The 24883-nt window shown below is 40.7% G+C and overlaps 1 protein-coding gene and 1 long non-coding RNA gene across 9 annotated transcripts in view; both read right to left on the reverse strand.

Moving 5' to 3' along the window:
- Nucleotides 1–16196: 16196 nt before the first annotated feature.
- Nucleotides 16197–20529, reverse strand: LOC119480980. Of its 5 annotated transcripts, none has more exons than XR_005205044.1 (4): nt 19044–20529; nt 18114–19012; nt 17528–18072; nt 16197–17279 (listed from the first exon to the last, which is right to left on the reverse strand). It is a non-coding gene; the product is annotated as an uncharacterized LOC119480980 (long non-coding RNA). The 5 variants fall into 5 exon arrangements; XR_005205043.1 differs by having other exon boundaries at nt 16197–17238; nt 17323–18072; XR_005205042.1 differs by having other exon boundaries at nt 17323–18072.
- A 649-nt stretch (nt 20530–21178) lies between these two features.
- The window catches only part of LOC119480730 (RNA-binding Raly-like protein), a 114880-nt gene continuing 111175 nt past the window's right edge, over nt 21179–24883 (reverse strand). For all 4 annotated transcript variants that reach the window (XM_037757262.1, XM_037757261.1, XM_037757263.1 and 1 more), the window contains 2 exons: nt 24271–24309; nt 21179–21662 (listed from right to left, as the gene is read on the reverse strand). In XM_037757262.1, the coding sequence (XP_037613190.1) occupies nt 24277–24309 (33 nt within the window). In that variant the 3' untranslated portion in view covers nt 21179–21662; nt 24271–24276. The remainder of the gene's footprint in view (nt 21663–24270; nt 24310–24883) is intronic.

Genomic DNA, 24883 nt, shown 5'->3' on the forward strand with positions numbered 1-24883 from the left:
CAATGTGATATTTCAGTTTTTTCTTTGTGATAAATTTGTAAACAATTCTAAAATCCTGTTTCCACTTTGTCATTTTGGGGTATTAAGTGAAGATTGATGAGGGAAAAAAATGAATTTAATGAATATAAATGATTTAAGCATAAGGCTGCAACATAACAAAATGTGGAAAAAGTGAAGTGGTCTGAATATTTTCTGTTTATCTCTCCACGAGTATCATTCCAATCAGAGGCATCTGACCTTGTAAAATGGCGTTGACTGTTGGTGCAGATGGGGTTGCATTGTCGCCGATGGGCGTGACAAAGCGTCGATAACTTACGCTCCCTGGGAATGAGAACGGGCTGCAATTCCTCACCGGCATTGAGGAGTTTGTTTTATGGCGTTCTTGCCAAGGTCTATGGAAAGGAGGCTGGGTCACGGGCGGACATGGGTCTTGAGGGTATGGGGTATAACACATGCGCAGTGTAACTGAAGCTGCGGTCGTGCGTTGCGATTGGCTCAATTTCGGCGAGTGCAGACCAGATTTTACTGCGCATGTGTTGTACCCCCTAAGATATGACGCGTTGATGACGCATGACCCAGCCTTCTTTCCATAGGCCTTGGTTCTTGCTTGTTTGGGGTAAGACTTCATTTTACAGATCCGCAAATTTCACAGTAATTTGGTGATAACTAGTAAACTATTTGAAATTTCTTTGGAATTACTGCCAAATTACCCAAAATATTTACCTCAAACTTTATCGAAAATTACTTTATTATAAACATTATTTAATAATTATATTCCGCTATATGCTATTTTAGCATATACTTATTAAATAATGTTAATAATAAATCAATTTTCGATACATTTTGAGGTAAATATTGGGGTAATTTGGCAGTAATTCCAAAGAAATTTCAAAAATGTTACTTGCTAATTATCACCTGATCACCATGAAATTTGTGGACCTGTAAAATGAAGTGTTACCCTTGTTCGTACGCCCTCTGGCGTTTCGAAGAACACTGCAACGAACAATGCGTTGAGCATAAACGCCTTTGTGCATGCTCATTGGAGGCCTGCGCCATGGTGCCTCCCGTGTGTATAATCTAAGCTTTAGTGAGGATGGATTAACTGTTGGCAAAAAAGTCAAACAATGAACCCCAAAATGATCAACAAGTTTCTTAATCCTTTTCACACAAAGGTGGTAAAGTCTCTTTCTGTAGTCTGGAGGGAGAAAAGTGTAATCTGTGTATGACCTTGAATTATATCAAATTATGTCTTGCATTGATTGAACTAGCATGAATATTCTCCCACATCTCATCAAATAATAAACTTTAGATTTACCCCCTCCGTGATGTTATTCGGCAGCCTGTCGGTATCGATCAGCGCCCCCCAATTAAATCGTTAGGATCAACAGATAGTGAATCTAGAGCACAGATGATTCATTATTAAACTGTGCAACATGCAATAATAAGAGAAAGACTCATTGATGTTCCACTACAGGCAGCAGCAGCTGCAGCAGCAGCAGCAGCAGGGTCTCCGTGCCTCACAGCGGTCCGTCTACGGTCCTCAGAGCCACAGCAGACGCTTGTTGTTGCCCTACAGACTCGTGACTCATCAATGCACTCACACTGTATTTCCACAATTGTGTTCTCAGAAGACAATCTAAGTAATGAACTGTGCAAAAACCCATCTGTGTTCCATTTTCAATTTGGCTCATCTTTGCGACGCTATTAATGATCTCGCAGACACATTTGTATGCAACGTGATTCGCAATGGAGCATCTTTTCACACCACACAACATATTCATATCTCAGGATGGGATTTGGAATAAAGTTGTGGTGTGATATCTTCATAAACAAGACATTTAGAAAACATTTTTTCCAACACAATGAAATAGTTCTGAAATAAAAAAAAATTATGTTATGTTTATTCTAAACAGCGACATTCGTTAACAGAGAAAAATAAATCGGTATCATCAGCATAAGGATGAGCCGTTGGATTAAGTGTTAGATAATTTAATAATTGATTACATTTATTCACATAAACAAATGACTGTTTTACTGATTAATTAACCAAATTTTGTATCAATCTTTTCACAGTTCACAGAACCAGGTGTATTTGAAAATGCAGTTTAGTTTTATGAGAAAATAATTTTGCAGGAGACAGGGTTGTATATCGAGTGCAAGAAAACAAATTACTGAATAGCAATTAAAACCTCATAATAACCCAAAATATGAAAACGTGGCTGTGGGTCTGTTTCTAAGTTAACTGTTGTTGAAGACGGCTGAAATTGACCCAAAGTCGACCGCTTGACATTGATTTGTTTGTGTCCAGCTGGATCAAGTGAGGCAATACTTTATCTTTAATGATGACAGAAAATCAATTCTTCATGCATCATTGCAAAAAAAACCAAAATATAATCATGATTTTGTTTACACACAGTGCAACACATATGTGGTTATATTTAATTAATGATTAATTAAAGTTTATCCAACATGCAACATAATTCAGCCTCTGTGAAGCCTGTGATCTTGGTGGAAAATACTTGAAAGTTGTCATGTAAACATCCAAGTTACAGGTGTTTCCAGCCTAAACGTCTGTTTTGGGGGCAGCGCACAAACTGTAAACACAACATTAACACCTTATAAAGTTGTTGTGGGGAACATGTTAGCAAACAGCTGCCTATTTACATATTCAGCAACACAAAGGAACATTAGCATCAATTTGGAGTCGTGTGGAGTCCAATATTCTCCTTTTAGCTCTGTTTGGTCTCTGTTTGGTCTCTGTTTCAACCAGAAGTGACAGGAGAGGGTGGAGCTAAGTACAACCGGACACTGAATATGACATTTTTAGGTGATGTTACAATTAACTTTCATGAGCTGAAATCACACTGTGAAAGGGTTAAAGTTGTAAGACAAAAACACGGACAACTCCCAGACCGGACAACGCCGTGGTAGCGACCTGTCAATCACAAGGTAGCAACGCCTTAAAGCATCCCCTGCTTTATGGTCTATTTGACTCTAAATGGGACCAGAATTTACTAAATGAACATCATGCTGTATTGAAGAAGACTTGAAACTAGCAATAGAGACCATAAACTCATGTTTACAATGTTTACTGAGGTAATAAATCAAGTGAGAAGTAGGCTCATTTTCTCATAGACTTCTATACAATCAGACTTCTTTTTGCAACCAGAGGAGTCGCCCCCTACTGGCTGGTAGAAAGAATGCAGGTTTAAGGCACTTCTACATTGGCTTCACTTTTCAGCCCCGGAGGTTGCCCACTGCATTAGACCCACCGTTAACATAAAAATATTGATTAGTGCAGCATTAAAGTAGTTAAGTGGCAAAAATAAGTTTTAGCCTGCTCTCACTTTGCAAGAGCACTTGTTCACAAGTCGATTGATTTCTCCACTAGGTGCTTTGCAAACATGCTCCACAGTGTTGGAAGGTTGAAAACAAACCTCATTATCCCCGCCGTGACACCGCAAAGCGATTGCAGCTGTGTTTGTTTTGAAATCAAAAGGGGTAATGTGAGTATTTGACCTGCAGTATTCAGTAATTCCAACTACGGTGGTTAAATCCCACCTCATTTAAAACAGCAGCCACTTCACACGTAGACGCAATCGAAATCGATCACACCACATCCTTTAATTTAAAAAGTCATTAAATCAGACCCAGACGTTCTCACTGGCCGTCCCTCCTTCCTCGTTGGGTTGCGCATAGCTCACTCGATCAGCCTCCCATAAAGTCCTCCACATTACCCCGAGCAGCTGTTTGGGAAAATCAAATTATGCGTGGAGATAAAATTTAAATTCAGCAGCCACCTTCAGTGTAACTCATGATTTATTGATACTTTGGAGCAGACATTAATATTGTCGTTACGATTAAGACTCATCTGACTCAATTTATGATCGCCTCCCATTCTCATGTCTTTATTATCTCTCCGTCAGTTTGCAGGGAGGTTCATCTTGTGTTGGGACCACACTGCTTGTCAGGCAGTGGGGTTTGTATAGTGGGGCTTCCCTTGTTATGCCTAACCTTTAGAAAGGTTGCATCGTTTCGTCTGACATTTCAAAAACGGCCCATTTGCTTCGACAGGCACGCTGTCGCTGACTGACATAACCTCTTTCTTCTTCCACGTGCTGCAAAACCGGCAACAAGAGAAACATTTTGAGTCTTTGAAAGCACTTTGAAAAGTATTTTTGGTGACTCATGTTCTTTATGGATGAAATATCATAGTTCAAGAATTTACTGGATACTGTAGGTAAAAAATAAGAGGCAAAATGTTTTTTTTCCTCAATACTCCAGAGCGCCTTCTTTCCTGCTGAGTGTTTTGTGAGAAAGGCTACATTGCTATGACAGCTCTTTACAGACACTTTCTAATTGCACCAGTTTGAACTGAAGTTTTTGGAGCAGCTTATGTACAAAAAACAAACATCTTTTAAATGAAGTGAAACACTTTGATTCACAAAATATGCGTCTTTTATCATAATAGCTCAGTGAAAATATGAAAACAAGATCTGACCGCGTCCTTGATTGATCTTGATTGAACTTCAGATAAAACGTAACACAACAGCTACAATTTAATATTTTTATATGATTTGATTTATTCCGTTATTTTAGTGTCATGCTTCAGATGAAGCCAAACCCTTATAAGACCTTTTCAAATCTCATAAACAACGATCAAACATGCAGCCAAAAGCACAAACAAGGTATCCATAATATAACACAAGTACATATGTGTGTACACACACTTATCATGCAACATATTGTCATACAGCGGTTTGTATGATATCTTAGGAAAAAGTTATGCCTCCTTTTATTTTTATTTTCTCACGAATGTTCAGCAACACGTGTCAATTTCTGCTCAATACATACATACAGTCTTTTCAAAATAAACTTCTGTATTCACAGGAAACCACTTCTATAGGTTTAGGGAATAAAACTACTTAGTTAGGTTCAGGAAAAGACCAACTTAGTTACATTTAGGCAACAAAGCTACTTTGTTAGGTTTAGGAAAAGATCGACTTAGGTTTAGGCAACAAAACTACTTGGTTAGGTTTAGGAAAAGATTGACTTGGTTAGGTTTGAGCAACAAACTACTTAGTGAGGTTTAGGCAACAAAACTACCTAGTTAGGTTTAGGAAAATATTGACTTGGCTAGGTTTGGGAAACAAAACTACCTAGTTAGGTTTAGGAAAAGATAGACTTGATTAGGATTAGGCAACAAAACTACTTGGTTAGGGTTAGGGTTAGGGTTAGACACAACTACTTAGTTAGGTTTAGGTAACAAAACTACTTAGTTAGGTTTAGGCAACAAAACTAGCCTACTAAATTAGGTTTAGCGGAAGATAGTGGTTTGTCTTAAAATAACTCTGGAAATGACATTACTAACGTGACAAATAAATCAACGTTGACTCGTGGTTTCACACGAGGTACGAATGCCGATCTCCTGGGCGAAAGTCAGGTATTTCTTGACACGCCCACCCACCCGACCTCCATCCTTACATTTCCTGGTTCACAATTACGTGAATTACACACAGATTTATTTCGTGGGATATACACAAATAACAGTGCATTACTCTTAGTAGTTATAGCTACCAACAGTGTACGAGAACGGCCTGTATCATGTCAAGGGCGCCAGACAAAACAAAACAAAACATGTGCTACATAAAAACATGAGTGTATTGTATTCCAGGCTTAAGAAAAATAATTAGCAGTTCTAAATACTTAAATAACTCATTGAAAATTCAAATCTATTCTAACCCTGGAGCCAGGCTACTTTCAAAAACCAATGTGCTGTGTAGAAAACTGTTTTAGAAAATCTCTGTCCTTGCAATCACATGTCCAAACTTTGTCCGACAGTTGGATTTGAACAGGCAAAAAAAAAGCTTTAAGTTCAGAGGGTTTTTCCAAAAATCAATCAACTCTCATTCAAACCAGTGAAAGCCACCAGGCACAGCTGAAAACTCGCTCAGAGAAAAAACACCTGTTGTTCTCTGGCTGGGTCACAGTGGGGGGGATTTAGCTTTCTTCTGCTTGCTTTTACAATACCACAGAATAGGCCTGAGCCGCCGTGCCGTCATTCTGCCAGTATTGATTGCATCAAGTCAAACCAAACGGATGAATGGAATAACCTTCCTCTCTGTGTCCACTTCCTTTTCAGCTGATGGCAGAAACACAGAGGATGTGGGCAGCGTGGAGGTAAAAGGATCGGCCCGTGCGGATTCCTGCTCTACTGATCATGTGCATCGACTGCCGGGCCGACAGCAACCTCAGACAATCACCCTCATCCCCTCTCCCATCAACCTTGGCTTGGCCCCGCCGACCACAGCTCGCAGAATCAATCAGCATTGAGATATGGGCAGCCGTCACGGCGGTGACCGATTTTGGCATGCAAGACTCTCCCTTAATAGACAAAGAGACGGAGATCAATAGCCAATTTGGCCCTGGAATGAGGCTGGAATGGATGAAGGAAAATTCATTTTATTCTCCACATCGTAGCCGGGAGAAGTCAGGAAAAGTATGATGAACTCTCCTGACTAGAACAGTAAAGACGTGAGTCATTCATCCACGGTTTATGAATAACCTTGGCAGAGCAGATACGACTGTAAGATTACTTTTTTGTGATCTGCAGTTTCGGTTTGTGTGCTTAGAAAAAGTCATGCAAGTCGTACATTGAGGTATTTGTACTATTTCCATTCAAATTCAGTCACGTCGAGCCCGTGTATTTCCATTGGATTCTACTATTTACTTCTACTCCAATGCAACATTTCAGAGAGAAATATTATGGCTCTGTTTTCAGGCTTAAAAAAAATCTCTCTCATCGCCGGGGTGGGACGGTGCAACTGTCGACCGGGACGGACTGTCCTCAGTGCGCCCCTACTGCGTCGTGCCGCGGCCCACGTAAAAGGCGCCAAGGGTCTGCGGCGATATCTGCAACCAACCCGACCCGTCTTGAAACACGGACCAAGGAGTCTAACGCACGCGCGAGTCAGAGGGTGCAAGCAAAACCCCGTGGCACAATGAAAGTGAGGGCCGGGCGCGCGCCGGCTGAGGTGGGATCCAGGCCCAGTGGGGTCGGGCGCACCACCGGCCCGTCTCGACCGCACCGTCGGGGAGTTGGAGCATGAGGACCCGAAAGATGGTGACAAGAGGTTAACGTCACGCTGCCGTAACGTGGTATCGGTGCCGTTGTATCGCAGCCGTTTTGCGAGTACGGGTACATGAGCACAGTATCGGACCCTAGTGCGTTCACACCTGTACTTAGAGCTGTCAACTTGTGATCAGATCACTGAGGACGCATGTTAATCTAAAAACAAAGAATTGCAAAGAAAGATGAGTTATGGGCCTTTTTAATGTTTATTCCTTTTATCGATAAATAGCCCCGCTGGGTAAGTGGGACTTTTAATCATTGATACATTCAATCAGAGCCTCCATCTGTCAGAAAAATAGGATGAAATACATTTTCTTTTATAATCGGTGCAGTAAAGGGTTAAAGTTTTGCCACAATGTGAATGATAATTATGACAGTTGGGACTAAAATGACAATAATTTGTGGCTGTGCATGAATGGACGGCGGCCTCTCGAGAGCGTAATTGGAGCAGGAGCGGATTCAGTCACGAAACCTGAAGGGTTCCATCTCTACCCATTCACTGCTCATAATTATAATGTGACAATTCTCATAATGCATAATAACTTATTTTTTTCCCCATTAGGAGTCTGTCTCCATGGAGAGCTATCAGGTGGCGATATACTGCTCCGTGTTATCAGCAGGGGAAACCGTGGCCCGCGGGCCCCAGGAGGTCTTCACACCGCCGTCCTCGAGCCCTCCTCGGCCTCACAGTAGCACAAAGGAAGGGATTCAATTATGAAGTGACACCTTGAGGCATGTAGCAAAACCACGCTGCTTCAAAAGAGATCACTCAAACCATTTCCTCTCCTTTATCTCTCTCTGTCTGTCTGCCTGTCTCACCCTCTCTCACCCTCTCTCTCTCTCCAGTCAGTGACTCCTAATGTGTCGCTCTGGAAAGCATAAAACACAGATAAACTCTTCTTTCTCTCTCGTACATACGGGGCTCCGAAGGTCATGATGCCCCGAATGTGACTTTCTCCTTTGGATTAAACCGTTTTATTGATTCAGAGCAATTAGTGCAGAACTGAAGGGATAACTGGGCCCACACAGCTGCATAGGTAATGAGGATTACTCCTCTGGTTCCAGCAGTCACATCTTCCTCTGCATGGGGAGATGTGTTTCATCCTCTGTCCTGTTTTTGCTCTGGCTGTCACATTTGACTCTGACATTTGGCTTTTGTTTTTAATTTCATATATGTTTAGTTTTTACATTCTGTATTGTATTTTGATAATTCCACTGTAGACTACTTCAACGTGTTCTCATACAACGGTTCGTATGATATCATACAAAAAGGTATTGCTAATTTTTCGTTTGTTTTCCTACAAAAAAATGCCCACAACACGTGTCAATTTCTGCTCGTTACATTCATACTTTTCCAAATAAACTTCCATCTTTACAGGAAACAACTTGGTTAGGTTTAGGAAAAGGTTGTGGTTTCGGTTAAAATAACTCCGGAAGTGGCGTTACTTAAGTCCGGAAGTTACGTGACAAATAAATCAACGTTGACTTCTGATTTCACACGGGACACAAACTGTGACCGGGACTATAAAGTGGCCCTGAGGGATCTGACAAAGCGCCAGTATGTGACGAGTCAAGTTTTGTTTCTGGTTCCAGCTCTACTTCTTCTTCTACTCTGTAAACTGGCGGATCTCAGCCATGCGTAGCCTATAGCGCCAACCTCTGGCTAAACTGCGCTGTAGCCGAGTTTATTCGCTCCAATCCAGTTGATGGAAATGCGCCTAATTCACATTTCTTGCGTTACTTTTGGGACGGCGTGTCAATATACGCTTGTTAGAGGCACAGTGTCCTTTCAAAATAAACATTGGAGTTTACATTGGAGTTAGTTGAAAGACCGGTAGGTCGCATAAAATCGCTAAAGGGTGCCTCCTATGATGTGTAATGTATATATACAGAAAATATGCAGAAAATACATCCATACACTGACAAAACAACAGGAATATCTAAAACTGCAGTAGCTCTGCAGTAAACACCAATTTGCTGAATGTAGATTTGTTGATTCAAGTGTGAATTTTTCAGGCTTTGAATGAATGACAAGAAAATATCTCTGAAGTGTCTTTCATTTTGTTGTGCGTTTGCTTCTTGTAATGCTCACAATACACCAACAAAAGAAAAAAAAATGTACAAAGGCTGCAAAGATACAAGTGCGTCATATCAGGTTGAATAGCAATTAGCAGTTAGAGTCGGCTTTCAAACAGGTCTGAGGATCACTTTTATCTATGAAAGTTTTCAAGGCAACAAATACAAGATGTTACTTTGGTTGCTAGAAACCAGACTGTCTTTACTGCAATTACTGGAGCAGCAGTCACCGACAGAATTATGTAACGTAGCACGGAGAAAAGTCTCATATTAACACTTGAAAACTGCATTAGCACCCTTAAAGGTACTCTGTGGAGGTTTTGACCACTAGTAGCGTTACTGTATGGAGTCATGTTTGTTGTTGGTTTCAGGCTGATCTACGGTTGGTGGCGATAACGTAGCGATGCACCAACAAAGCTAGGGAAGAAGGAGGCTGCTAGCAAGTAAATATCGAGGTAAACAATGCATGATTTGATATATTTAAAAACATGGCATCACAGGGCACCTTTAAGCTAATGTGATATTAGCTTTACAAACCTACTAAAAATGGTAATTTAGTGGTATTAGCATAAAAAACTCCATGTGATTAATTTGCGATTAATCGAGATTAACTATGAACAATCATGCAATTAATTGTGATTAACTATTTTAAGCCCTAGTAGTAGAGTAATAGTAAAAGAGTATAAAAGGAAGATATAAAGTTTATATTCTGTAGGTGTGATTATATTCTATTTTCCTGAAGTTTCCAAGTCCTCCTACTTTCACTCTTCCAAACTTTCAGTTTTTCGTCTCCTCTTTTTGATTTTCAGGTTTGTGACATTTCATTTCTGCTGAAACTGCAGATCTGAATCACACACACAGCCTGGCTGTCTGTTTCTGACTCAGATTTAACAGCATTAACCTTTACGATCATCCCTCTCTCCGCTCTACCTTGCATACATCCTATACATCACCGGGACATGTTTTCAATCTTAAATTACCCCGTGATGGATGCCATCGAAAAAACCTGATGACTGTCGCAGCTCGGGGACGGGAGGAGTGATTGTTCTTCCTCCGCTCCTGAATCAATGTAATATCATCAGGATTGCACTGGCAATATAACACATTGATAATATTTCTGAAGATGCACTGTAGCATTCAAATGCTCTCGTTCCCTTAAAGGAGCTGCATGTAAATGTCTGTTCATAGCAGGATCGTTACGACCATTTGACTTTGTAATCACCCCAAAAAATATCAATCTTAAAAGCTGATATTATCCAGCATGAAGAGCTAAAGGCTAACGTTAGCCTTCTGGCCTCTAACTGAACGTAATGACTATGCAACACCTCATCCTTCACCGCAGCCATAAATCCGACTGATTCCATTAAAGCGTGGGCTGAGATGAAAATCAAGACTCTTTTATTCTAATTTTGCAACTTGACACTCAGATTATTGGCAACACATGTGGATTCATTTAAATATTTTTCAAATCAGACGTGGAAAATATGCTCATCGTGCGCCCCTGAGCTAATATAATATAAATGTTAATTAAGATTTGTGCAGTGAGCTGGGGAAATGAATACTTGCAATGAAACAGATGCTCTCCAACTTGTGAAATGGAATATAGTATTAGGGTTTTTTATACTGTACATGTATTTGTGTAACTGAGGATACATATATATATAGATGAGAATTATAATATACAGTTTAAATAGAGCAGGAGTTATCACACAAATGCTGCTTCTAAATATTAGGGGTTGGAAAAAAATCTTTTCACCTACGATTTTGATTTTTTAATGCCAGAATGGATGTATTTGCTTCATTTGAGTCTTTGTGGATGTAGAAGAAGTTACCCCTTGTATTGTTGTAGTCTGAGTAACGTGACCTCATATCTGTTCCGTATCCGTCAACCAAAACAAACCGCAGCGAGCCGAAACGCATACAATACAGTATGGAAAACACTTGGGTTTCACACATTGCAGGAAAAGCAGAGCTAGACATCACGGCTAAAGCTGCATGCTAACTCTGTCATGGACAGGAAACGTTATAGTATTGCGGTAACATGCGGTCAAGCCGGCCGTCACTCTCATCTCTGTGGTCAAATCAGCCGACGCTGTAGAGCACCCATATACTGACATTTATGTTAAATGCATTCAAAAGGCCCCGATGGAGCTGACCATGGATGTATAAAGAGAACGGAACTGACGGGAGAGCTAGAGACGGACTTGGCGAAATTAGAGGAAGTATACACGTGTGACTACGTCCGGTTTTCAAAATAAGGTGTTAATAAAGGGAACTGTATATACAAAATACATATATGGAAACAAGATTGATTGGATTATATTCGCCAGAAGTATAAAACATTACATGTTCCTTATAAATTAAAAAGAAAATACCACTAATCTATGAGGAAAATGTCTTTATTCTTTGATCTTTGGGCTGCTGGAAAAGGACATTAACTGATATATTTGACTTCAAAACATCTCTGACTACATACATGCTGAAAATCAAACATTTTTACTGTATTAATTTAGAGATTTTCCAAAGTAAAAGTCCCTAGAAGTGTATGATTCAACTTTTTTCCATGGTCTAGTGCAATAAATCGCAATATATATTGAATCGGCACCCGAGTATCGTGATAGTATTGAATCAGGAGATAGGTGTATCGTCCCAGCTCTACTAAATATGCCTATAAATTTGGCTCCAAATTTATTTTCCATCACAGAAATCCATGAGATAATTAAAAGATGCAAGTCTATATGTAAACACTAACTTATGGAGAGAGATAAGAAAACATTTGTGAATTAAATCTGTCAGCTGATATAAACACACAGTTGATGGTTGTGGACCAGACGGAGTAATAAATTAGTTTAAATTTAAAATTCACATTTCCAGAGATGACCAACTGGCCAGCAGCAGTAATTTTAATCTATTTTTTATTTCCACAGCTGTGAAAATAAAAAATTCAATATAGCAGCAGCTCAACAGCTCTAGTGGAAGTAAAACTGTGAAGTCATTCTCATCCTATCGTGGCTGAATATCTTCAGAAGCTTCAGTCATTTCTGTATAAATGAATAAAGTCCAGTGCATTAAGCAGGGGGTGAAACGTGTTCCCATATATAGGTTAAATGGGAACAGCTGTGAGCAATCATGCCCGCCACTGGTGCTGCGGACTTGATACGGCGGGCTAATTGTGTGTGGCATTGTAGTTGGCCCTCATTAACCTCACCGCATTACCTTTTACTGCGGATAAATGGAGGGGGTGCTTTAAATCAGCCATCTGTTGCCGCCCAGCTACCTTTACAGAGTCGCTAACAGAGTGGAAGTGACACTCCGAAACCTTTCAAGGACAGTAAAGCTGGAGTCTCTGACTGGTTAAAGTCACTTTTATGAACGGGTTTGCTTTAAATTCAGGAGCCTTTTTGTTGATTTTGGCTTCCTGTCTTGTAATCGTTTTTGCTTTTATTGCAGCAGCTGTTGATTTGATGTTTTAGATCCTCTAAAACACCTTATGCACCTTATGTTGTGAAAAAGCCAGCATAAATCACTTTTTTATTATCACGTTTTTTTTTTTTTTTTTAATTTATCAACTGCAATAACTGTGTTATTTTTAGACTGACAGCCTTGAAATCAGAGCAGCTCAGAAAGTGGAGAAGATATGATTTCCAGGAGAAGACACAATCAAAACAGAAAAGTCCATGGCGCCAAATACAGACGTCGCGGCCCTTGGCGTGTGATACTGTCGCACAAGGCACCCTTTAGCGTCTGTATGAGATGCACGGGGCTTTCCATTAACTACAATATTATTTATTATTATTAATATTATAGTATTAGGCACTCAGAGAAGGTGGTCGGGGAGTGAGGTGACATAGTTGCGTTACGTTTCACTTTACAAACGTAGTAGTTTTAAGCCCAACCATGTGTTTTTTTCCTAAACATAACAATTTTGTTGCCTAAACCTAAGCAAGTGTCAAGTCAAGTCAATTTTATTTGTATAATATCACAAATCACAAATTTTCCACAGGGGGCTTTACAATCTGTCCTTTACAGAACGATCCGTGCGTCGGATAAGGAAAAACTCCCCCCAAAAAAAACCTTTTAACAGGTAAAGAAAATAGAAGAAACCTCAGGAAGAGCAAGAGAGGAGGGATCCTTCTTCCAGGACGGACAGATGTGCAATTGATAGAAAAAAAATGTATACATATAATGTGAACATATATGAAGAGTTGAATCCAGGAGGATGTCAAGCAGCTTTCCAGGCATCGCCAAACAGATAGAGCCTGAGCAACACGACCTAAAGTGACGCCAAGGGGTCTGACAAAGCGTCAGTAGGTGACGAGTCAACGTATCCTCATACAACGGTTCGTATGATATCTTACGAAAAGTTATTCCTCATTTTTTGTCCGTGTCAATTTCCGCTCCTTACTTGCATACCGTCTTTCCAAAATAAAAAAATGTATTCGCAGGAAACAGCTTGGTTAGGTTTAGGAAAAGATCGGGATTTGGGTTAAAAATAACTCCATAAGCGGCGTTACTTAAGTATGTAAGTTACGTGACAAATAAATCAACGTTGACTTCTGGTTTCACAGGGACACAAACTGCGGTCTCCTGCCAGGTGCTTTTTGACCAATCCACCCACCGACCTCCTGCCTACGCAACGTTTGTTGCTGTTTATACCTCCCGGTTCACGGTTACGAGGATTACATATGAATAGATTTTGTGGGATATATACGTGCTACAGTGCATTACTTTTTGTAGGTATAGCTATGAACAGTGTGTAAGAACAGCCTGGATGAGTTGAGATGAGAACGTGTTGAACATTCACAGTTCTGCTCTGCTGTGTTTTGCTCGCCACAGTCTTTAAAACAAGGCCGAATCAGGGTCACAATCAGCCTTTAGATCACGTTGTGTGTTCCCAAGTGAAGCACAAGAACTGGACCGTTAATCTGACTGAGGGAGAGTGTAATGAGTTTGGAGACGGCTACTCGAGCAGAGGACACCAGTACAAGTCCCATATTACCTGCTTAAGTGTCCTTAAAGCATGACAGTGATTCTCCAGCAGGTCTGTGTTCGAGGCAGCCTGAACTCATGACCTTCCTGTAAAGGCGGCAACCAAAAACAATATTTCACCACAAGGATCAATAAAACTCTCACCCTACATTTGTTACTCCTGTCAAGCATGTTGGTTTAACTGTCAAAAACAATGATGAATGGATTTTCATGAGGACTGTGAATTTGTGGTTTCATATATTTTCATCATTTACATATTCACACTATTATCTTTTTTGTAGCCATATCTCCTGTCGCTTACTGACTTTACCTGAATCTTTAGGTATTATTTCTTATTATTTATTACGCCACGTTAGTTTGGATCCGAAAGTCACACAATAACACGAACAAACTAACCAATCGATGCAGCGGTAGACCAGCAACTCCCGTGTTCCTCGAGGTAAAATGTTTTTGTTAATGGAGTCTGGTGGCTTTGAAGACAGCGATGTATCGGCGTGAGTTCCGATTGGAAAGGGCGGTCTGATGGCGAGGTAAAGCTTTGTAAATATTCTAAATATAGCGTTTTTAGGTGGCTAAAGTACGTTTTCTGCTGCTCTCGTCCACAGACGCTTTACCTCGCCCTCAGACAGCCCTTTCCGACGGGGAAGTGAAGCAGTTCTATCGCTCTCTTCAAAGCCACCAGACTACATTCACAAAAACAGTAATTTTACCTCGCAGAACTTGGGTGTATTCATACAACCCCAATTAAAAAAATCTGGACCAACTCTATTTCCAAACTTAGCACAGCTAACGTTGACTCAGCTGGTGCTAGCATTCTTATTATTCATAACCTCGTTGATTAACTTTATCATTAGCTTACTTTGGTAATCACTGGGTCTGCACCATTACAACGCCAGCATACACCTGTGGTACGCCAAGTAGGCGGAGTCTGCACACCATTTAAAAGACGTATCAGCCGGTATATACACTGGATGCCCCGCTCAATTCAAGCAGCGAAATCGGCGAGTACGCCTACCTCGATCACATGGTTGATACAAACACAACAAGGTAAATCTTGATGCCAAGCAACAATGTAATCTTAAATTGATGAATGGAGTTGGTATATACTTAACATACAGCAGAGCAGTCAGCAGGTGATTGCTGGTATCATTGTGGTATCTATATCTCGCTAACAACTAATGACACAATAAACCTTGATCGCTCTGACAGATCAATGCTTTGTTTAAAGCGACGCCTCCTCCTGTCGGCATATGTTTTCCCCTCCATTTAAGAGGTACGCTCCTCCCTCGCCGCTCATCATCACTTCTCTTGCTTTTTGCTAACGGTTGAGTGGGCGTTTCTATTTGAAAAAAACAGAACAGAACGCAGATGGACCCGCCCTTTAACCTTTTACTTTACTTTATTCCTTTAAATATCAGGGACAACACACTTTAATTGAAATCAATATAATGTACATGATGTTCCAGATTTAGCCAACAAGGGCAAGTTGATAGACACTGATTGATTTGATTGGGTTGGTGCATTCTTATTATCACCTACTGTCATTATTCAGGTGTAGGATGACCTGCCACAGGCCGACATGCTGCTACGGTCACATTGTGTTTTGACAAGACTCACAGCTGAAGGTACACAGTGTTATCAGCTGGCAGCCAGCAAGACTGGTGCTATTAGTGAAATACAAGACGACAAGCTGCCGTTACCGTGTCCACTCTCCCGCTGACTGACGTTAATTTGACAAGTATTCAAACACTGTGCTGTGTAACTTGTTAAAGTGTCATTTTTTATGGCAACGGTGGCACATGCGCTGCATAATCAACTATATAAATCATGATTAAATGAGCAGCCTGCGTTGACGGAAGATGCATGGTAATGAGAAGGGAGAATGGATTTTTAAGTGGCACGCCTTACTTAACGAAGCACCAAATATTTACACTCGTCTGTAAACAATCTGTAAGTAATTATCACGTCTGCACTTTAACAATGAAGCACAAAAGGTTTCTTTGTCCTTCAGTTCATATTTATTTGTAAAATAAAGCGTTGATCATTGAAACATTTGACTAGTTAAATATAGGACACAAACATTTTATTGACTGATAAAGAACACAAATAGTTATCTACAATGACGATGAGTTTTGTAGCCTTACAACAGTTGGAATATAACGTTTTTATACATGAACTGAAAATACAAAGTTACAGTAAACATGCCTTTTGATAAAAATATCTTTACAAAAAAATGTACATTTCTATACAACAGTTGTCAGTGACACTACGATTCTGGTTAAAACCTGCAACGACTCCAACAAACTGTCAGTACATTATTTCAGCATTATTTTAAACTTAATAAAATGTCTCTTTCAGTCTGTTTGAAATAAACATGACTATTTACAGGGCAAACTAAAAGTGAGTTTTTAAAGTGACCCAGATAAATCACAACAGTTAAAAGCAATGATTTTCTTTTTTTAGTCTTTTTGCAAAATATTTGACACATCACCATACTGCTTTTTAAATAACAGGCTACCAGCAAAAAAGATAAACATGTAGCAGAGCCATTTCCCTTAGACATGTTTTTGGATACAAAAATAGTGCTAAATATTACACATTATCATCATTCACCAGACATTTATTTTGAATGAGCTGCAGGACAGACATTTTATTTTTAGGGATTTCTTTTTTCAGGCAGCACTGCCAGGTTTGATTGTTGTGTTTATGAAATTGTGCAAGGCAACCTGTCCTTCACATTTAATTAATAATCTATTTAAAGGGTCAGTTCATCAAATCACAAAACAGTATTTTCTTGCTTACTCCAGGTGGTTTGGTTTTATTTGCCCAGGTTTTGTGCTAATAAGGGACAAGAAATAAATAGAGTTCCATGATCAATTACATATAAACAACACCATAATTCAGGTTAGTAACCCACAGTTTTCATGGGAACCATTATCTACCCAAGGTCAAATAAAATGCGTAGATTTCCCAGAGCAATAAAGACAATGGGGGCGGTACCTATGCCAAAATCTGCCCTTATGGCGTTTATGGGGCGGTAACTATGCCAAAATCTACCCTTATAGTGTTTAGGGGGCGGTACCTTTGCCAATATCTGCCCTTATAGCGTTTAAGGGGGGCATTACCTATGCCAATATCTGCCCTTATAGTGTTTTGGGGGCGTTACTTATGCCAGTATCTGCCCTTATAACGTTTAGGAGGCGGTACCTATGCCAATATCTGCTCTTATAACGTTTAGGAGGCGGTACTTATGCCAGTATCTGCTCTTATAACGTTTAGGAGGCGGTACTTATGCCAGTATCTGCTCTTATAACGTTTAGGAGGCGGTACCTATGCCAATATCTGCCCTTATAGTGTTTAGGAGGCGGTACCTATGCCAATATCTGCCCTTATAGTGTTTAGGGGGCGTTACCTATGCCAATATCTGCCCTTATAGCGTTTAGGGGGCGGTACCTATGACGATATCTGCCCTTATAGCGTTTAGGGGGCGGTACCTATGCCAATATCTGCCCTTATAGCGTTTAGGGGGCGGTACCTATGCCAATATCTGCCCTTATAGCGTTTAGGGGGCGGTACCTATGACGATATCTGCCCTTATAGCGTTTAGGGGGCGGTACCTATGACGATATCTGCCCTTATAGCGTTTAGGGGGCGGTACCTATGACGATATCTGCCCTTATAGCGTTTAGGGGGCGGTACCTATGACGATATCTGCCCTTATAGCGTTTAGGGGGCGGTACCTTTGCCGATATCTGCCCTTATAGCGTTTAGGGGGCGGTATCTATGTCGATATCTGCCCTTATAGCGTTTAGGGGGCGGTATCTATGTCAATATCTGCCCTTATAGCGTTTAGGGGGCGGTATCTATGTCAATATCTGCCCTTATAGCGTTTTGGGGGCGTTACTCTTGCCAATACCTGCCCTTATAGTGTTTAGGGGGCGTTACCTATGTCAATATCTGCCCTTATAGTGTTTAAGGGGCGGTACCTATGTCAATATCTGCCCTTATAGCGTTTTGGGGGCGTTACTCATGCCAATACCTGCCCTTAGAGTGTTAAGGGGGCGTTACCTATGATAATAATAAACATTTGGCCACACGCCTCCAATTTATGATCAGGTGGGATTCATTATTCAGCACTCCTGGGTAAAAGCGGATTGGGATTGTTAAAAATGTTTGGTGCATCTGGAGTTGATTTATTTTTTCTCTTAACAGAAAATTAAGAGAAAATATGAGATAAATTCAGGAGAATGTTGCTGCATGTTGTGTCTGAAAAGAAACACTGCTGTTGATTTTTATTAAATGCCATTTTTAATGCCATATGAAATTTATTTTACCGTCTCAAGGGCACATACAGTATCTCAAAACCTGTGCAAATAAAACCACAACTATCTGCTCGACTAGACACCAATTGGTTTTTAGTAATTTGGGTGAAACAACATATTAAACGAATAACAGCACTGAATCCCACGATTCAGCATTTACATCAATTCAGGGACTTAGTATAAAGTTATTCCAATGACAAGAGGCCTGTCTGCTTTCATACTTTAAAAACACCCCCAGGAGAAGTTAAGGTGTGGTCGCACCAGCTGGGAGTTCATGCTTCTGTGCGCGAATTGAAGCAAAAGAGGAAGTGTTCAACACAGCAGCAGAGAAGGAGAGATGTTACTTGGCTGCAGTGAGTGCAAGGACAATGATAGAGGTTAATGACAGCAAAGTGTTTGATAAGAAGCTGTATAATTTACAGCTGTGATGAATGTTGTTAGTCCACTAGCCTTCCTAGCCTTCCACTGTTTATGCTGACAACCCGATCTACAGCTATCTATATACACCAGGTGTGCCAACTGACATCAGCAGGCTAATTGTCACTACTGACCAATCAGCTGAAACACCTGGTGCACATTATCTGTAGTTCCTAACACCTAAATACCGCCTAGAATGGTTTTAAAGGAAAGCTTGAGACAACAATCACGCCTACATGTCATCGCACATACTGGGGGAAATAGGCAAACATGATGAGAATAATTAATAGGAGAACATGTTGACATCCAGTCACTTGTGACATCCTCCACTTTGCAGCAATTTATTTATAATCAGGTTAATTAAAATCTCTCAGCTGAAGCTCGAGCTGCATTTGACATTGTTTGCATGTTAGCGGCAATGAACTGGTAGAAATCATCATGTTAGTAAAATGCACCAAATGAGTGGACAAATAATCCAATGTTCAGCTTCATCTGACCACAGGTTGTACTTTAATATTGATATTTATGGGTATTTTAACGGGTTTTGTATTGTCTCTAAACTTCTTTAGGTTGTTTTAAAGCAACATTAGCCACTGTCATGATAGATTATTCCATATTGATTTAGAAATTTAAAGGTACAGTGTGTAAGATTTGACGGCATCTAGTGGTCTGGTTGCAGATTGCAACCGCCTCCCTTTATAAGAGTGCGATAACGTGAACTGCAGAGTGCAAAACCGCGGTAACGCCATTCGCTCTCTGCTGCTCACGTTACTGCAGTTTCACAAGTGTGTCGGAGAACTACGGTGGCGATCAGGTAACGTAAAAACGCGAAGCCAGTGTTTGGTTTGTCTCTTCAGCCGGTTAGACTTATCAGGTAATTAAATGGGCGTTAGATGTTAGATGTGGGTCAGAGGGGGCCTGCTACACCCACTAGGACATGGACGATCACTGAATGAAAGAATAAAAGGAGACGACAGCGACATCTTGTAGTAATTATGGCAGGAGCAAAAGCCGTTCAAAAGCATTAAATTTCACTTTCACGTTCAACGTTTCATTCAGTTTTACAACATCTTAGAACCAAGCGGTAACCTCCAGTGCTGAGAAATGAAGCCAACCGGGAAGTGCTAAAAACAGTTCCTCAAATGGCCACCTGAGTTAATCCCCATTAAAAAATTCCCAATTTTACAGCAGAAATAAACATGTTTACAGCCTGGTACAAAAAACGGTTTTGGTCTCTATACTGTAGCTAATTTCCCTGTTCATGACAACTTTACGGGTAGTGAATTTTAAAACAAAATCCCCAATTTAAATTATATTAAGGCTTAAAATTAGCTTTTAGCTGCCTGCTCTGCTGCGTCACCCGGGCCGCCTCAGCTCCTCCGACGATCCCCCTCTTTGCCCATTTTTGGAGTCAGGTTGTGTCGTCACTGACAAGATGGCGATGGTCGGAGCTACCCACTTTGAGCTTCACAACCGCTCTTCAGAAACCTATGGTTGACGTCACAGAGACCCTTACTGGCCCACATCTATGAGGCTTATAACGGCTGATAACGCACATTTAATGAGCTGATAGCAGTTGAATCGGGTGATCCGTTCTGGGCTACTGTAGAAACATGGCAGACTCCGTGAAGAGGACCCGCTCCCTATGAAGATATGAAGGACTCATTCGAAGCTAATGGAAATTCTCAGTTTCAGGTGATTATACACTGATGAAAACATAGTTACGAATATTATATTCCATTTCTGCTAATAGATCCCCTGAAATGCTACGCACTGGCCCTTAAAGCGATCTGAATCACGGATCACATAGATAATATCAAGGCATCTATATATAATTTATAAAACCTTGCCTCGCTCCTTTGCCTACGTAAGTCAGAATCGATGCAGGGTGCAGAGGGAGATAGAAGAGGAAGAGGAGAAGGAGAAAGGGCGTTGGCTCCTGAACAGCAGCGGTCCATGTTGGGATGCACAGGCTGAGCAGGGAGGAGCGCATTGAGACGTTAGGGCACTGCTCCCTGGCAGGAGGCCTGTGCCAGCGTTGGCTCTCTACCACAGGAAGCCCTTTCTGCTTCTGAAACTTGGCAGGAGTTGGAATATATGATGGAACAGCCCCACAGGGCATTTGTGTGATAAATGGATAAAGCTGGATAAAGTTATGCTCGCAGCGATTGGCTTATGCATGAGTCAAATCCGAACCAGCGATGTTTCATTTATGTTGTGAATATCATACTGCGGTCGCAGATTGTTCCGACTGTCCTTTTATTCATTTGATTTTGGAGCAACAACAGAAATTCATTGAAAAACAGTTTGTGAAATTACATTGCAAACACATTTCATAAAAGCAGCAACGGTTGATCAACAATGTCATGTTCCCTTCTTTCCACGTAATTCAATTTATAAATCTGAGTAAAAGCCTTCATTTCATCCCCGTCTGTTTTATTTTTTTCAGGAACAGGATTAGCACACGATACTGTCAGCCTCTTGCAATGAAATATAAGTTGCACAGAAAATCCATGAGGCCGATGCATTAAAATGGGTCTTGAATACATTTTCTTTATCACGTTCGGTTTGTGCTGCACAGTTGGGCGTCTAAATGTGATTCAGCATCTCTTGAACACAACTTACAGTCCAGAATGAGAGTCTTGATCCCTCAGAGATCCTTTCCCGTCTCCTGAAGGTGATGATGAATTGTAATACCAGCGACCGGGGGCGTCTGCTGCCTCACCCTGAAGTGATAAAGGAGAAAAAGTGATGAAAACACATTATAGGACCGTGTATCCTCCTCAAACATGGTGGCTATTTATAATGCTTTAAATCTGGTGAGGATTAAGCTGAGTTTTAAAGCTTGTCCGTTTTGAATGGCCTCAGAAATATCTCGGGAAAAGTGCAGAAACATTCCGCTGGTAGCCGGAGCTGCCTCTCTAATCCTTCTGGACATGACTTATTGAGGTTCTTCTCACTGTGATTTTCTATCCACGGTAGGCCTGCCTGCATTCACATATTCTCCACGACCTCGAGTGGGATTTTCAGGTTTTCCAAATGTATGTGCTGTGAGGATAGAATGTTAAGAAGGAGGACATGTGGAAAGGAAATGGAAAACTGAAGTATAACGTGGTTTCAGAGGAGGTGGATAGAACTGGGACGCCTGGACAGGCAGATGGGAAATAGAAAGCTGTGGACAATTTTGCTATTAAAAGTTAAGAGCAGCTGACAGTTTGTTGACGGTAAAAAGGAAGAGATTTATGGAATAAATGCATCCATAATCCCACTTGAAAGTAAAACAACAAGCAGCAAATAAACAGCTCGGACACGAAAACATATGAGTCAGCTTTTCTAAGAGGATAGCCTCTGTTATTCTGGCTGATTAGACCTCTGCTCAGGTTGAAGGTGGGCCAGAGTTTTGATGGTAATTTATTGGGTTCATCTATCAATTAGAAGGATAAAGGTGGAACATTTTCACACCACTTTCGAAAATGGTGATGATAAAATGAAATGAATGTGAATGAAATGAAATGAGTGCACTCACCGCTTAGCTTCGTTCCAGATGGTCATGTCGTTGTGAAAATATCCGTGTATTGGAGTGATCAGATGAGATGAAAATGAAAAATGAGAAGAGTCTTCGGTGTGACTTAACCTGCTTTCCTCACTTCCGTTTCTCTTCTCGTGCACCGATTCGTTTAAGCTGAACGGCCAATCAGAGTGATTTCTTTCATCGACGAGCTCCGCCGCCGATTAGGGGTGGGCGATAACGCAAAGTTTGGTTTCGATCCAATACCAATTAATACAAAGGCAGAACTCACTGATACTGATACGATACTTTTCATAATTGAAAGTGGTTCATGTAATTTCACATTACTCATCACATGAATGTTAAAAAATATGACACTTTTTAAAGGCACATTTTTTTGAATGTTGTAGATTTAATGTGCAAACATGAAAACAGTTTTTTTAATAAACAAAGAAGAAGAATAAATGTTTAACATTTTTTTTAGTGCTAATAACTTAAAAAAGCACGCACTACCCTCAAACAACATTCACAGCTGTGAAATAGCTCCAAACATGCTCCTCTTTCTTCAGCCATCATGTGTCTGTCGGAATAACTAGTAACTGCATTTGTTGTCTGAATTCACAGAACATCACAACAGCAGTGAGAATCAAGCGGTACAACAGAACATTGTTTGCAGACAGTTCTACTCTTTGATGAAATACAAATGAGTGTAGAAGAGAGAAACTAGTCCTTTTTTGTATCGATCCTATTGGCGCTAGAATCGATCTTCAAATCGAGACATAGGTGACGCTAATATCGCTTTTTTTGGATGGATCCACCCACCCCTTCCCTTCGATTCAACATGCTGAATTGGCCGAAAAGCCTCCAACACGGGCACCCTATAGCCGACAGTGTGGGACATACCACAAAAACTAGGGCGTCAGACACTCAGCGACCGTCGGCTTGGTGTGTCAGGGTCTTTAGAGGTCAGGGTAGCTGTTTCCCATCTTTATGCTAAGTTCAGCTGGCTCTAGCTTCACATTTAGCACACAGACCAGAGTTTAGGAATGAAAGGGAAGTTTGGGGGAAGGACTATTACAACAGGAAGTGACACAGATACATAGTGCGTGAACTATTTGAACGGTGCCCTTTCTGCCAACTTCAATAGACTAGAACAACACCTGTAACCATGGTAACTGTACACTGTAAAGATGGTGACAGCCTAAAAAAGGCTCAAAAACCAAACATTAAAAATGTTTGCATGCAATGCAAGACTAAAACTTCACTGGTGAATACTACACTTAAATGTCTTTAGTTTTTGCTGACTGCTAAAAGTAGAAACTAAAACTAACAAACAATTTTGTTAAGACTAAAATGAAATAGGTGCAAATATGAACACTGCCATTTTTTAGATTTCCTTTGTTTACCCGGTAGCAAAAAAAGACGTCTTAACTCAAAGTTACATCAACGCTACTAAAAGCCAGCCACCGCCGAGCCAGTGATGATGTGGCTGCATCATTACCCACACCCTGAGAGGCGAGAGGCAGGAAACTCTGCACCTTAGGACTCGCCGTTTGTACCCCCTTCCACACAATTCAATTAGATGAATGTTGTTTATGGGCAGTTCTGGCCCATTGGAACGCCATTATTGCTCCTCTGTTGAATTCAGCATTAGCTGCCCTTCAGTGGAGCTGGTCTTCTAAATGTCATAGAGCTTCTGATTTAGGAGATGACTAACGAATGTTTAGAGATGCTCCAGACACAGTTCAGCGGTTCAGTCTGTTAATGAGGACCGGATGTAAGGCCTTTAATGAAGACTGGCTATGCTGTAATGGATTAAACCTTACCTGATCTCAGTTGTCGATATCCGATACATGGTTCTCTATCTGAAAAGGAGAGAGAAGAAGAAGAAGAAGTTGAAATCATGGATGTGATGCAGCGCTTTAATCTGAGCACACAGGTTGTATTTAATCTTTTCTAAAGGTCATCGCTGATATACGCTCCAACAGGAGCAGCCATGCCAACAGTCTTTGTGGTACATTATCACAATCTGTGATCAACGTGACCTTCAGGAAACAAATAAATCTCCTCCACCATGTCTCTGAAAAATAATGTCTTCCATTAGCGGGGGCACCAAGCTTTCATCAGGGAAAGCATGGCCACGCTCACCTGTTTAATGGCTAATAAATATATATAGCATAATAGAGAAAACACGGCCACACTGCACAACTGAACCCAGATGAAACCTGACGGTAATTAGATCTCGATGGTTGAACTTGAAAAAGTCTGCGGTGTGAAAGAAAACAGAGTGGCCGTCTGGTTTATGTCTGAAAACATTATCGGCAAATAACTGCTGTATAACACGGAGCCCTCAGCAAACAGATAACTGTTATTAAACTAAAGCATTATTTCATCAAGTTGAAAGGCCAGACATCTGAACACAACAGTGTAAAGAAGATT

This window comes from Sebastes umbrosus, chromosome 21 (genome assembly GCF_015220745.1).
Source record: "Sebastes umbrosus isolate fSebUmb1 chromosome 21, fSebUmb1.pri, whole genome shotgun sequence".
In the NCBI taxonomy this organism is placed as follows: Eukaryota; Metazoa; Chordata; class Actinopteri; order Perciformes; family Sebastidae; genus Sebastes; species Sebastes umbrosus.